This window comes from Xenia sp. Carnegie-2017, unplaced genomic scaffold, assembly GCF_021976095.1.
Source record: "Xenia sp. Carnegie-2017 unplaced genomic scaffold, XeniaSp_v1 HiC_scaffold_3, whole genome shotgun sequence".
NCBI lineage: Eukaryota > Metazoa > Cnidaria > Anthozoa > Malacalcyonacea > Xeniidae > Xenia > Xenia sp. Carnegie-2017.
In genome coordinates this window covers 7862305-7877165 of record NW_025813493.1, presented here as the reverse complement: position 1 = coordinate 7877165, position 14861 = coordinate 7862305, and the positions used below count along the sequence as shown (strand labels likewise).

The window sequence follows — 14861 nt, the reverse complement described above, 5'->3', positions numbered from 1 at the left end:
CTAATTAGAAAGCATTAGCGTAGCCGACTCGACATTTACTCAAACTAATAATTTTGTGTTCGAATGAAGATATGATCTTCGCACTTTGTTGGACAATTTAAGCAATTGTCTCATTAAATTGTCCAACAAAGTGCGAAGATCATATCTTCATTTAATTCAAACACCGCACTTCATACAACAATCTTTCAAATTTTGTGTTCATTAACCGCGAGAAGAATAAACTTCTAAAGAAAAGAATAACAGTAATCCTAAATGTTTATAAAGTGCGAGTAAATGTGCAGGCTGGCTTCGTGGGTGTAAATGTACAGGCTGGCTTTGTCGGAGTAAATGTGCAGGCTGGCTTTGTTTCGACATACATTCATTTTAATTTACATTCATTTGACTATTCTTGTGTTTGACTGCACTTACTTCAACACATTGAGAAACAAATTACTAGCTAAACGACGTTTACGTTTTTACTTTTTCATATGGAATAGATTCTAGGCTAATGCTAATTTTCATTCAACTTCCTTCTGTCATTAAAGCATGTCAGAATGTGGAAAAGTTGTACATATTCTGAAACAGTTTTCAGACAATCAAAAACAATTTTATGGTCTGGAAATCATTAAAGATCCACCTAACGGTGAAGAGCTTGACTACAAATGTCAAGAAGTCGTTTTGAACATTTAAAAGAGATGTTTCATAGATCTTTATAGAGTGAATTTAAGATTTTGCTTTCAAAGAAAATGAAAAAGTTGAAGAGGTGCAACAAATTCAATAGTCTTTGCAAGAAAGTGTAAATTTGAGATTGAAATTATACTGTTCAAATTTTCAGGATCAAATTTTTTTAGAGCAGATGTAATTTTGAAGATATTTAAAATATCTGGCATCGAGCCACCCCAAAGTTATATCAACAAAGTTAGTAAAGGGATTAAGATCGCATGAAGACACTCTTTCAAAATTGAAGTTGCACAACAATATTTTTTTTATTTTTATATGTCATCGCACGTACATTCACACTTATAACATTTGGCTTTTGCTTAGCGGGTTAACTAATGCAGGTGGTGTATACCTGCCAAACTCCCAGCTTGTTTAGAATGAAGGACGGGAAGAGGAACTGAGGAAGTAGTAGTGTTTCATACAGGCGAGTGGCCATAAATGAAAAAAATTTTAGAAGATTTGGTTTGATGCGTTAAGACACTGGTGTAGCCAGCCCACAAATTTGGCCCTGCTATGTTAATTTTTCTTCTTTAACTCAGTGTAAAAACAACCGATTTCTAAAGAAATGAATGATGCTAATGTTCTAAAATTTACATAGCAGGACCAAAACTTGTCGGCTGGCTACGCCACTAGTCTTTCACTAGCTTCATACAGTTGCAAAGTTCAAAACAGGGGGGAATGATGGAGCTTATCCAAAGGGATCTGGTAAAAATTTGCTTATACGATCAAACTGGGAAGGGGTTATAATTTCATGCAGTGTTGCTCACAAATTTTATACAACTTGACTATGACTGAGCTACTACTGACTGAGCTACGACTGACTGAGCTACTGTGACTGAGGATTGGATAAGGGAATTGTTACTAGAGAAAAGGAGCGTAATAAAGTTATGAAAGGAAGATGGAAAAATGGCATTAGTTAACCAGAAAAGTAATAATGAAGAGAAAGATGATAATTAAGAAAGATATAGTAAAAAAATTTATTAGTATTGAATTTTGTAATGAGGTATAGGATGCTGATATGAGATGTTAAGAAAGGACTGATAGGCCTTTGAAGCTTTGTCAACTGGTTATTTATTTTGTATACATGCACTTATGTAAGTGAACCATTTACATAATTTTATAAATTATTCAAATAGTAAATTAAAAGTTAATGACGTTACTTTTTCGGTCTGATATCTCTCTGCGAAAACTTCGCGAAGACTTTGGTAATTAATGGCTCATTAATTATTAAAACAAATAATTCAATTGCTAAAAACAAAGCTACAATTCCACCAGCCAAAAAAACGAATCGGTGCTTTACCGCAAGTAAAATAATCAAAACCATAAGAAAAAGGTTCATACACAGAAACAGTAGCAAAGACTTAGTCAGCCTCTTCTAATTCTCTACAATGCAAATATTCTTTATGTCGAATATTTGAAAAACAACAAATGAAATTAATTTTCTAAAGAAGTAAATACTAACTTTGTTGAAAATTACCTTTGTATGCTTTATATATGGATTAGCTTTGCATTTATATTGATATCAACATTTTTATCGTTTAGTATATCTTCCTTATGTGTTTATTTTCCTGATTTCACACACGTATTTTAAAAGAAAATAAGTGTATATATACATAGGTGGTTTGCATTTACATCATTGTCGCCATATTTGTGGTCAAATACAAAAGAATATTTTATCAATGCTATTGTGGGCACCAGCCGTTGTGGGCGAGCTACATTTTTTTGATAATTTCGTGTTGACTGGTTGCAATCCAAGAATTACTAAGTGTATTTTTGTAGGTATATAAACTTGAATGTAGGCAGCAGTCATACAGAATACCTACGAAACTGGTAGCCGTCATAGCTGTTTTAACGCACTAATTTCATAAATATCAATAAATTATAATACGTCATTTCTTTTAAACTGAGCAGCACATAGAAACAACACTGATGTCGTATCATTGAATTAGAAACATCTCAGACGGTTGATTTATAAAAATTCCTCTCTCAGACTATCGTTTGTCGTAATCATTAAAATATTTTTTATCTGCTGTTGATGCAATAAGGGACTTGAAATTGTCACGTGGACACACAATTTGGTCGTTGACTCATTTTCCCGCCCGCATGCAACACTTATATGAGGCATATAAATCTTTAATTAGTCTAACTTTGTTTATTTAAGAGCTCATGTATCAGGATATAAATATAATAGAGTTACTAAACTTGGGAAAGAATTCATAAAGATAAGACAAATGCCAGATGAATCCGCTTGCTTGCAGAAGACAGACAAAAAGGCCTTTTAGATTTTTTGTTTTGCTAGTACACTACGTTCGTTCGATTTTCGTTATGCGCATATTATGCTAATTAACCGTATTGGAAAGTGTTGTAATGTAAACTTTGAATCAAGGCATTTGGCAGCGCGTAAATAATCGTCGAGCGGACACGTTCTAAATATAAACTAATAAACTTAAATACGTGTCATGATATTTAAGTCGGCTTCTCTCACAGTCAAATATTGACAGCCTCGTGAGTGCTTCAATATGTGGTAGCTAATAAATTATTGAAAGGAAGCCAAGTGAATGAATGATGTCCAATGTAAATAAACAGCTGGTCTGTAGGACTTCGTCTGGGGTAAAAAGTCCACAATGCAGTCTATTGCAAATATTGAAAAGTAAGAATTGGTTATCCAGTGTCAATGAATGTCGTATGGCAATTGGATAAAGGAACATGAGTGATCTAAACTGTCATCAAGATCAGCAGGATATATTTGACATGATTCTTATCGCAGTTTCATATCCGAAATGTTTTAACATCTTATCTTTGTGCATCGTTCCCGAGCAAACAAACAGTGGGAGCCGTACACAAATTGCGCATATGCCCGAACGACAGGTACGACCGAATTCACGAAATCATAAACACGTTTTTGTGTCAACATAACGTGCTCTTCTCAAGATGACAAACAAAAACAAGCTGTCCAGTTGTTTACTTGTACGAGCACGCACAAGTCGTGCGACGGACAATTAAAATAAAATCATCTACAGCCGTGGGAAATATATAAAGCGGGAAATCTTTTATATTAAATATTTCCTAATCTTCTTGACAAACGGCTACTGACCGACATGAAATCTGTCATCCAAGTGAAATCCTGACCCAACACAAGTGTACATTTGCCGCTTTCCCGCGTGTTTTTATATAAGCTTGTGTTTTGTCAGTAGTCTTCTAGTGTTGTAATCATTTGTCTGTATGGTGTCCAATACGAGTGTTTGGTGTTGTTTTTTACTCGAGTCCTACCGTGATTGTCTGACACTTCGGATGTTGAACGAACTGTCGGCAGCCTTTGAATGAAATAGTCTTTCCAATTGTGGTCCCCCTGCAAGGCGGTGCATGCATTCTTCTTAGTAATTTCCTTGCTGGTTTAACATCCACTCTCCGGCTCAGCGCACCCGTTCATGCACTGACAGGGCTGCATACACTTTTATCTGTCAGGGCGAAAAAATGGAATTCGATTGATTGCAAAACAGAAGTGTCTAGTCTGGTAGGCAGGCGAGTTAGTTCTTTGGCGCATATTTTATCACAATACCGACAGCTCATTTCAGCAATGCCACTCGTTCGTCGTTACAACTACTCGAGTGACGTGTTCAGATCCTAATTAAGAGATGTAAAAGGACTAATTATTTCTTAGCGATTGACAATTGGATGAGATCGGATCCGCTTGTCAATTCTGTGAACGTTTTGTAACATATTGCATGTGAACTTGCCGTTTACCACACGACAAGATACGATCTGCTAAGCTTCAAGTGTATAACCTGATAGCAAAATTTGTTTTTCGTTCACTTTCTTTTGTAAGCAATGCAGAACTACTCAGTTGGAAATATAGGTAAAAGAGCTGAGATGATGCATCGCGCCATGAACGCAGTTACACAGTCTTGCCAAATGGGAAACGTTCCATTGAGTCATCCACAAATTCAAAATAGAAGTTCCAGTAGCCGTTCACCACCATTATTGTCGGGAGACTCGGCTATGGAGCTTCCGCAGCAAGTGGAAACAGGTAAATAAAAGCACACTCAAAAAGCCATGTAAAGCAGGTTGAATATGTTTATCAAACAAGGCCTCTAACACCTACCCGGAAATTAGGTCGCTGCACTCTGACCAACTTAAAAACTCGCGCTCTTCATAATTCAATTTGTTTTAATCAGTGAAGTGATTTTATAACGCACGCCACTTCGCGAGCATGGTGCGTTAACGATGCAATAAAGGTAATTCGTATTGAAAATAGGGAAGGAGAAATTAACGGTGAAACGAGAACAGGCGCGAACACCATCAATGGTTCAAGTACACGGCGAAAACCCAAACAATCCAGCTTCTCATTCACCGATCATGGACACGACAGCAGCGCACGAAAACTCACCAAAGCGTAAAAAGAGACGGAATCGAACAACATTTACATCATATCAACTCGAGGAAATGGAAGGTGTATTTCAAAAGACCCATTATCCCGATGTTTATACTAGGGAACAATTGGCACTGAGGACAGATTTAACAGAAGCTCGCGTACAAGTAAGAAATATGTCTGCGTTTATGTTTTATGTCATTTCTTCATACTAAGGCTCAACGATCATAATTTTACATGTGAAGCGAGAACAACCAATGTAGGATTTATCATATCTAATGAAGGTGTTGCACTTTTATTGATTTATATAAATGTAGAATTTATTGTCCACAACGCGAAATTGGTCTTGTCTACACGTTAACTTTACAAACCATTATTTTCACAAAGATCAAAATGTTTGATTTTTTGTGCGGTAAAATATCTCACTTAGCTTCATATATTAGCTACACGCAAGGGAAAAGATGGTTTTGTCTGGTGTTACCTATATTCAGGTGTTTGTATATTGATCTAAGTACCTACAACAAAAGCATTCATCACAAATTTCGCTTTGTTTTCAGTCACTATTTTTTATTCAGCACGATGTAGGATTTTCTTAAAAATTTTTTGAACATAAATTATCACAAAAGGCGCTCACAAGCCACGTAACTTTATTACAGCAAGATGAATGAGTCAATTTGCGTAAATTAATTGAGTGCTATAGATCATAAATACACAGGGCAATCAATATACATTTTAATTAGAACATTTCAGTAGTTATTATAGAAGCGTAAGTGACGAGTAGCCATAGCTTGAAAAATTTTATGTGAATGCTTTTAACTAAAACTCACAACCATAAGAAATTATTAAATTCTAAGCATAGCTACTTTATAAGCAACAAGAGCTCGATTCTACCTGCATGTGTTATTGTGTAGCTGACTTCTAAAGCTCTGCTTATTTTGCTTATAATTTTATAAAATCGATACAAAGACCCCAACCAAGTCTCATTATTCGTTTGTGGAATACTAACACAGTATGATGATATACCCCTACTTCAGTGTAAGCTATATATAGTGTATCCGCTAAAGGATATTTTTCTGTTAGCTAAATTTTGCTTTGCCTCTTTAATTTGAATTATTAGCTATCTTTGGTCATAAAACACCATTGTAGAAAAAGGTACTTTGACATTTATGGCATTTGCTATCACGGCATGAGAAGTTCCTCTTAACAGAGAACTTAGTGCGCAAAAGAACTTGCAAAGTCCGTAATCCCACAACTATTATGAGGTAGAAACGTTTAAGATGAAGCGTATTTTTTAAGAAATCAAAAAAGCATTTCAATATGCAAGCTAAATTGGGCGCGAGGGAAAATAGTCGCTCAAGAACGGCGATCATCAACAGTTTCATTTTTCTACACATACTGTTTACAAACACATTTAGTAATTGATTGCGCTCGTGATAGTGACTTCGATTATTTCAACAGGTCAACAAACATCAAACACTCTGTGAAAGCACTAACTGGCAATTTCACCTTGTTATTTCATTATCTTCTTATTAAACATTATTAGCACGCTCCAATGAACGAGCTGCATCTTAAACGACGTACCCACAAACTATACAACGGTTTACTTTTCTAAGATTTTTGAAGGACTACTGTTTCAATTACCCTTAAACAAATTTTTTTCATCAACGTAATTTAATTGAATACATTTTTGTAACAAAGCATGAATTACGAAGCAAAGATAATAGCTAGTTTACATAAAATGCTTGTTCATGTTTTTCGATAGCAATTGACGTTTAGCGATTTACAGTAAACTTAAAACGCATATCAGGAGTAATTTTATAGGTTAACTAAATAGCAGAGTCACGCAAATCTATAAAAATTCCAAATACAACATGTGCGTTCCATTGTCCAGACGATTCGGCATTGTCGGCAAAATACAAAGTGTATATACAGCTCAGCCATCCACTATATATGAAAACAGATGTTTCTATTGATTGGAAAATACATCGTTATACTTTTCGGACGTGTTTTCGGTACTGCTGTTATGGCTTGATATCTGGAGTAAAAATCACGAAGATTCATTCGAGGAAATGCTTTGAATGAAATTCATTTGTCCAAAAAACGAATTGCTCGATCTGTATCTAAATGGCCCCGTCACTCATTCTTTAATAGCACGAGTAGTTTCCTGGGGTTAATAAACTGTCTGCTCAATGCATTTCTCCACGATTTTATTAGTTTCCAACTAATATTCAAGCAGAGCGAGTAAATGTGGACAATAGAAGCTTTATGACCAGGACCAGCATGCAAAGACTTGACTTTTATAAATGTGTTTATGAAATCATTGTTCACTTTGTATATTTTGCTACTTTACGAACAGATTTGAAGTAAAAACTGATGATTTTAGAGCTGAGATTGGTATAAGATCTGCCATGACTTATATTACCTAAGTTTTTTACTGCAAATTTTTTAAACACTAATTGAAAGATTTACAAAATTTGTCAATTATTGAATATGGACACGAAACCTTACAATATTGTATGTCTATTCGATATTGATAATTTAGCCACATTTACGATCACAAACTGTGCATGAGTCAACGAAAGAAAAATTAAATTTATCTATGAATGGACACGAACACAAAACCTTAGCTACAATATATTTATATTTACTTGATATTAATAATTTAACTACATATACGATCGCAAACTGTACGCGAACCAACGAAAGCTGACAAATATTACTACACAAGCAAAAACGGGCTCCGATCTTATTCATAATTTTGAATCATTCATGTCAGATTTAAAAGGAAATTTAAGAAATGAACATCTGAATTAAGTGTTTCACCATCTGTCGTCCAGAAGGACATACTCATCGTTAAAAATTTGTTTTTATACGTGAGAAATAAACGTCGACATAGTTAGCTGCAATTTATGCGAAAAGCATGAATTTTTGAGTTTTGTATGATTTTTGTGCTCCTACAAGAGGCCAGAAGCAAAAGCAAAAATGCGATTGCATTCTGTATATATTTTAGGAATCTATAAGGTATTGTGGAATCTATATGGCATCGTGCAAAAACGAAGCAAGATAGTAGTTATAGCGAATAGCAACAAAAATATGAAGTAACATCTTCCTGAATTAGCTATGTATTTTTATTACAACTTGGAAGCATAAATTCAGAGGAACTGTTTGAAATCACAGCTAATTTTCTGACAACTTTTATAGCTGATCAATTCTCGTATATTTTGTTAAGCTCGCGCCTAAGAGTCTAAGATATCATCCTGCCACAGTAAAAAAATAACTGCTTATCAAAGCAATTTCAGGTTTTATTTAACTGTTTCTAATGCGCTATTTTCCCTATCAAGTTTAATGTATCAACTAGCTAATGTAGCAAAAGTAATCGTATCAGTTTTAGCTTGCCTTGCACAATACGAACAACAACACTCGCCATTAGTAAAGCAAGAAAAAGAAATCGCGTAATATGTAAGAGAGAAAGTTACATTTTGTATAGATTTAACTTGTCACAGAAATTCGTGATCTACATTACATTAATTTGATTAAGTCTTTCAGACCACATGAAGAATACGTTTTAGACCTCAATAAAAACCTGTCCGACCTTGACTATTTTCATTATTGCAAGAACTAACATGTAAATATTGACAACAAATAAAGCATCGAAGTAAACTATAAGTACCCAAATGACTACATATGGTTGAATAGACTATTAAAATAGTGCAGGTTGTGTCAAATTTGTTTCGTGCTGTCAAACTGTCTGAAATGACCTTTCTTTGATTTTGCTGGCGAGCTGAATGGGATGTAATTTACTACAAAGATTGCATCATCTTGATTACACAAAAGTCACCGATATCGTTTACCAGCTGATATAAGCAATGAGTCGAAAATAAAACATAGCTTCTTTGATTAGAACATATTTCAATATTTGAAAGGGCTTGAAAGACAAGACATGACAACTTTACAGCATTGATGTTTTGGGTTCATTTCAAATCTTTCATATTTGCTCAAAAATTGAAATGACATTGAATTTGAAATATTTAGAAAAACACTGTTATACAACTCGATTTTACTGCTGTTACTAGGTTGCATTTTTAGTCGTGTCACATAATTTGTATGTAAATTCATTTATGTATATATTTAGACCAACAAAATATGAAAGACGACTCATTTTAGTAGAAACATTTATGTATATATTTAGACGACAGCAACATAGAGCTTCTTTAAGTTCATGTGTCATTTAAGTAAATCACCAACCATCAATGTGTAAGTTTACCAAACAACTTCTAAACAGGTAGATCAATTTCTAACTCAAAAGCTAAATTATACATTCAATATAATGCATACCTTGCTACAAAAACTTTAATTTTATTATTGCTATAAGAAAGTTGTGGTCAGTAATTGTGATATCAAAGCGCGTAAGTCTTTATTCTTGCTGTTTTGTTCAAATGGTTCTATATAATCACATCTCCCACACAAAATCTACATGAAACTAAATTCAACATATCAAGGTATCATCTGACAAAACTCTTTACAGGATACAATATATATTATATTCATAAACTTTACACGGATCAATGCAAAATGCAATATTTTTTACAAGTGAAAAAGCAATCAAAACAATCCCAGAGAATCACACAGTTATGGACTCAATCGTTTAAACTATGATCATTGAATCTAAGTTGTAGTGCAATAAGCAAATATTTTTACTGTTACACATTTATTTTTACATGTTAAACAATGTTAAACATTTATAAATATTTTTACAAATATTTAACATTTTAATGTTAAATTTTACAACTCGCTTATCATGCTTCCTTAAATATTACAGAATAAATGTAAGTGTAATTCGTAATTTTCATTTTTGAATGACAATGATTGCATTAAAAGAAGCATTTTGTAAATCTTAGCGCTACCCTTGGACAGAATAATTGAACATATTCGTTGTAAATCTGAGCACGTTTTCTGAACACGACTTTGGAAATGAAAATTCATTTTTAAACAGTTCGATATTCAAGTATAGAATGGACATAGTTTGCTAAGTTGTTGAACCAGTTGGACTGACCCGTTGCATCAATGCAGCTATGAATGAACAGTTATCAACGCGAGTCGCTTGCGTCACTTCAACACTTTGTAATAAGTATTTGTGAGTCGGAAAAGAGGATTAAGTGAAAAAAGTTCGATTTGCTACGTAACATAATTAAAGTTTACGTTTGAATGAAATTCTTATGGATATGTAAACTCAACTTTTATTGAAACTTGAAACTTATTAAAGGTTGATGGTTGGTTGTAAAGTGTGGCCTTCCTCAATTAGAATTTATTGCACTACAGTACCCAAAGTGTGGATGTTCGTGAGTGAAAATGATGTATCTTACATGAAATGCGTTTACTTCTACTAAAGTGACTGGTTATAGAGATGATGTCTGACTTACACGGTCGACTGAAAATTTACTTTTCACAACAGGAATTAATTTTTCTCACAAAACCAAGAGCAATTTCATCGTTAAAATAATTTACCCAATGTAAAATATGGGAAATAAATTCAAATCTGAAAGCGGCTGTCGTGAGTATTTGCTCATTGCGTGACGTTTAAGTACTTAGGGGCATGGTAATCTTTCTCTTTAAAGAGACCCGACTATTCATTGGTGTTATAATCTGTCAACACCCTTAGCGTCGACAATTGCTCACAATGCCACACTCAACTACGCACGAGCTAAGCATATGTTTAATTCAGCATTGTTAAAACTGTCGCTTGACAGCCTTTTGCATATCTTTTCGCCGATCAAAGAAATTATTTACTTAAGCTGTTCTTCTTCGAAAACATGCATAATTACTATAGTGAAATTTAAGAAGAATTCAGTGGAAGATCAAAATAATGAAAACATTACTATTTTAAGATATACAGCAAGGAAAAATAGATCCGGTCATGATTCAATGACACTTAACTAACTCGTATTAAAACCACAAAATCTTTCCTTTATTTAGTTAAATTAATTACGACAAGAATAAGTTGGAATTTCTTGGCTAATTCTTCATTGTTTTTATTCGTCCAGCTCATGTATTTTTAGTTTGAGCTTGTATTTTATAGATGCTTGGTATTCGCTTTATCAATCGTCAAATGTTTGCGTGCTAATTTTCTAATTTAAATTTTTAGATTGATTTGTTAACTTTCACGTTAAAATACCTCAAATATTTTAGTGTGTCTTGTAAAGAGTTGAGCTTTCCAAATACTAGCTAGCAAACATTAAATGTTTTCACGATTATTACAACACAAGCGTTGAGGCATTTTATCAATTAGCAACAAAATCAATAATAAATAGTTAAACAAACATGAAAATAGTCATCTGAGTTATGGACTGCATCGCAGACTTAAATGTTTCAATAAATATTTTTTCTCTCAGATTGATCAGCTTATGCAACATTTTTGTGTTTTCCTCTCGTGTTATATTTTATGTCTTAATCCATGATTTACAGTTCAATAGCTAATCAGGAAAATACTGCTTGCATGCATAGTAACTTGGATCAATGTAATTTTATTGAGCAATAATTCACATTATTTAGCACAATTGTAACAAGCCCTTTATGAACAAATAGATTTTTAACGTATACTAATCACTTGATATTTTTGTGCTCCACATTTTAGGCAAAGTTTGTTGTGAAGCTAAAATAGCCTAAAATAGATTTGTCTTGGTTAACAGCCTGCAACATGGCAGCAGTAATCGGTCAGGCATTTTATTAGCTCAAACACGTGCGCGCATATCTGGCTCTCCTTCCAGAAGCAAAAAAAGCTCGTTTTTTACGCACACAATGCAAGTAGCTACTTTTGTATTCTATTGGAAAAACAATGAATGACTTAATTTTAAGTTATTTTTTCTCGTTTCTGTAAAACTGAACCAACCACTTCAAATATTTTAGTTCACATATGCATAGTGGCATTTCAAGTTTTCGATGCCTGGACATTGATTCTTTAAGGTCTATTCTTTGAAACGCTTTTAGAATTGAGAAATGAAATGTGATGAATATTTTGTTGGAAAATATTTCGATCATTTTCAATATGGCCTGTTAGCTACAATGCATATGCGCATTTAATATACACGACAAATTTTTTTAAAATAGACATGTTTCGACATCTCATGATGCCATCTTCAGTATAAGTGAAATAATAAATAATAGTAATATTATTAATAAAAGTAATATGATACATAAATTACAACAATTATAAGGAAATAAGATAAATTAATGGGGAGCGTCCAAGCGTATTATAAACTAAATATTGTATTGAATTTAGAAACTCGAACACTGAGGTCAGGGTTAGTTTTGTTAATGTCTTTAATTTTGTCTATTTTAAAAAAACTCGTCGTGTATATTAAATGCGCATGAGCAAAAGTGCTTCTACAAAATCATGGATACAATGCATATATTTTGCGAATTACAACTGCAATTTTAATAGAGTGTAAAAATTCAGTCAATGCAATTGAACTATACGAAGGAAACATTGAAATGCTTATATCGGTGACGTTCAGTTGAGGTAGCACAAACTACCGCCTGCATTTGTTCTCGAAGTAAGAAACTTTTACTTTTCTTTAGCGTTGATTTGTCATGGCGATGAGAGTACAGGAAATTGATTTTCAGTTATATTTCTCCCGCCCAGCCGGCAGTCATGCAATAAATATGAATGACACACGAAACACACATGGCTAACATCACGTGCTTTCAAGAGTCATGAAATAAAAAGAAATCAAATAGAAAAAAAGTTAATTGCATGATTGAATTAGTTCGGATGTTTGAAAAAATCAAACATTGATGCTTCTCCCCCCCACGCGCGCCAGACACTCTGAATTGCACGCACAAAAAGAAATTTTCTTGTTGTTTCGTTGTCTCAACAAACATACTTGTCATACGCTTTTCAAAATGCTATTATTGTAGCGCTTTGTGTCATGCACAATATTCGGCAGCACATATCAATGTCTGTACATATTTTTCAATCATTCAATGAAAGATAACGAGAGATTATCTCACAGGGGTCCAGCCCTTGTGAAAAAGACTTATATGTTTAAGATATTTCTCAAGTGCATTCGTCTACACAGGATATTAAAGTGAATTTTTTGACTTTCTGACGTTCTGTGTGCGTTTCATAAATGCAAAATATTTCATACGCAAATAAATGTTGCCATATCGCACATCAACAGCAAATAAAATTTATGCTCAATAACGATATCCCTTTTACATTTTGTATTTGACGATGTGTTTTTTTAAGATGTGCTTGAACCTTTATTACAATTTTGATGTTTATTTATCTTCAAATCGATCAGCCTAAGCAATGAAGCAATAAAACGGTATTTAACTTCTACGGCTTGAAATTTCAACCAATCATCTTTTAATTAAAATAACTAAAGCTTGTCGAGTGGCAAGTGCATTTCTAAGTAGCACTTTTTTTATGCAAAGTTGATTATCTTGATACGAATTCGAATGAAACTATTATGTGAAAAAAAACACTCATGGTATTCAACTTGTCTGATTCATGGACCGCCTAGCATATTTTTATTGGGATGAGCTACAGCCCAATGACCTAGAACCCAACGTAGCTACTAGATATCTGACAGCGTCGAAACTCTATAGTTAAAAGTGAGGCAAGTCGCTATCCTTGAAGGTGGAAAAACCGATAATATTTATGACTGATATCTGATTTTCCTGAGTTGATATTCATTTGCATATAGTTGATACTCTAGGTTTGGGTTTTGAAATGTTTGATAGGATTGGTTTTTGCTTATTGCTTCAAATCATTGCTATAGCCCCTTAGCTCTATCTCCTTCACTCTGAAGTGCCTGTATTTCAAGAAGAAACCTAACTAGTACGTTTTACTTTCAGGTTTGGTTTCAAAATAGACGAGCGAAATGGCGAAAACGGGAAAGATTTCCTCAGATTCCTGTTCGGCCACCATGTCTTCCAAACTCACCCCATTTGTACCGCGAATCCCTTCCTACACAAATTCTGCTCCACCACATTGGTCTTCCACTGCAGCAATGGCAAGACCTCCACCAAAGTCACCAATATCTCCTTACAGTCCCCAAATGTCCTCAGGTCTAATAGCAAACCGAGGAGTGATAAGATCGCCGACGTCAAATTCGCCCCAAAGTTACACGGGAGCAAACATGCACGGTAATCCTGTTGCGCATGTCATTACAATGTCCTCCCAAATGCCACAATATCTCCCGTCAAATCGCGGTGTAATATCGAGCCAAACAGGTCACCATCCAGGTATGGTTCACAACAATATTGCGGCCTCCATGTTGCCTCACGAAATGGCGGCAAACAAGAATATGCATTCACAACCTATAAACACATCTCAGCCTCTTTCTCACGGACCTGGTGGAACTATACTGAACGGAGGACATGCCGCAATGATGTCTGGCTCAATACACAATCATCCATTAGAAGGAAGCTCTGAAATGGACAGAAAGAGTCCCGGATCAAAAGCACTACGCCTTAAAGCAAAAGAGCATTCGCTTCCCATGGGAATGGTTAGAAACTTTCGTTGCTAATTATGTAAATCTATTTGCTATAATTGTGTAAATTGATTATAATTATAATAAAATTTAACGGAATTGATCGAGGTTGTTTAGTGGCAGGTGGATTTCTTTTTTAAATGTTTGATTTTATTTTGTTTTGCTGATGAAGCTTACTGACAATAAAATAAAAAAGCCTTTTAGCCTGGCCTATTGCAAGCAAAGATTACATCAAATGCCCATTTTCATCGCTCAAATAGGTTAAATTCTGGCTACGATGCAATAAATTTGCTTTTCAT

At 34.2% G+C, this 14861-nt stretch overlaps 1 protein-coding gene across 1 annotated transcript; it reads left to right on the top strand.

Annotated features, from left to right (window-relative positions):
- Positions 1 to 4073: 4073 nt before the first annotated feature.
- LOC124454170 (retinal homeobox protein Rx2-like) lies at positions 4074 to 14143 on the top strand. The gene is made up of 3 exons (XM_047004978.1): positions 4074 to 4726; positions 4955 to 5235; positions 13925 to 14143. The coding sequence occupies exons 1-3, from the start codon at positions 4528 to 4530 to the stop codon at positions 14141 to 14143; spliced, it is 699 nt and encodes a 232-aa protein (XP_046860934.1). The 5' UTR covers positions 4074 to 4527.
- Positions 14144 to 14861: the final 718 nt, after the last annotated feature.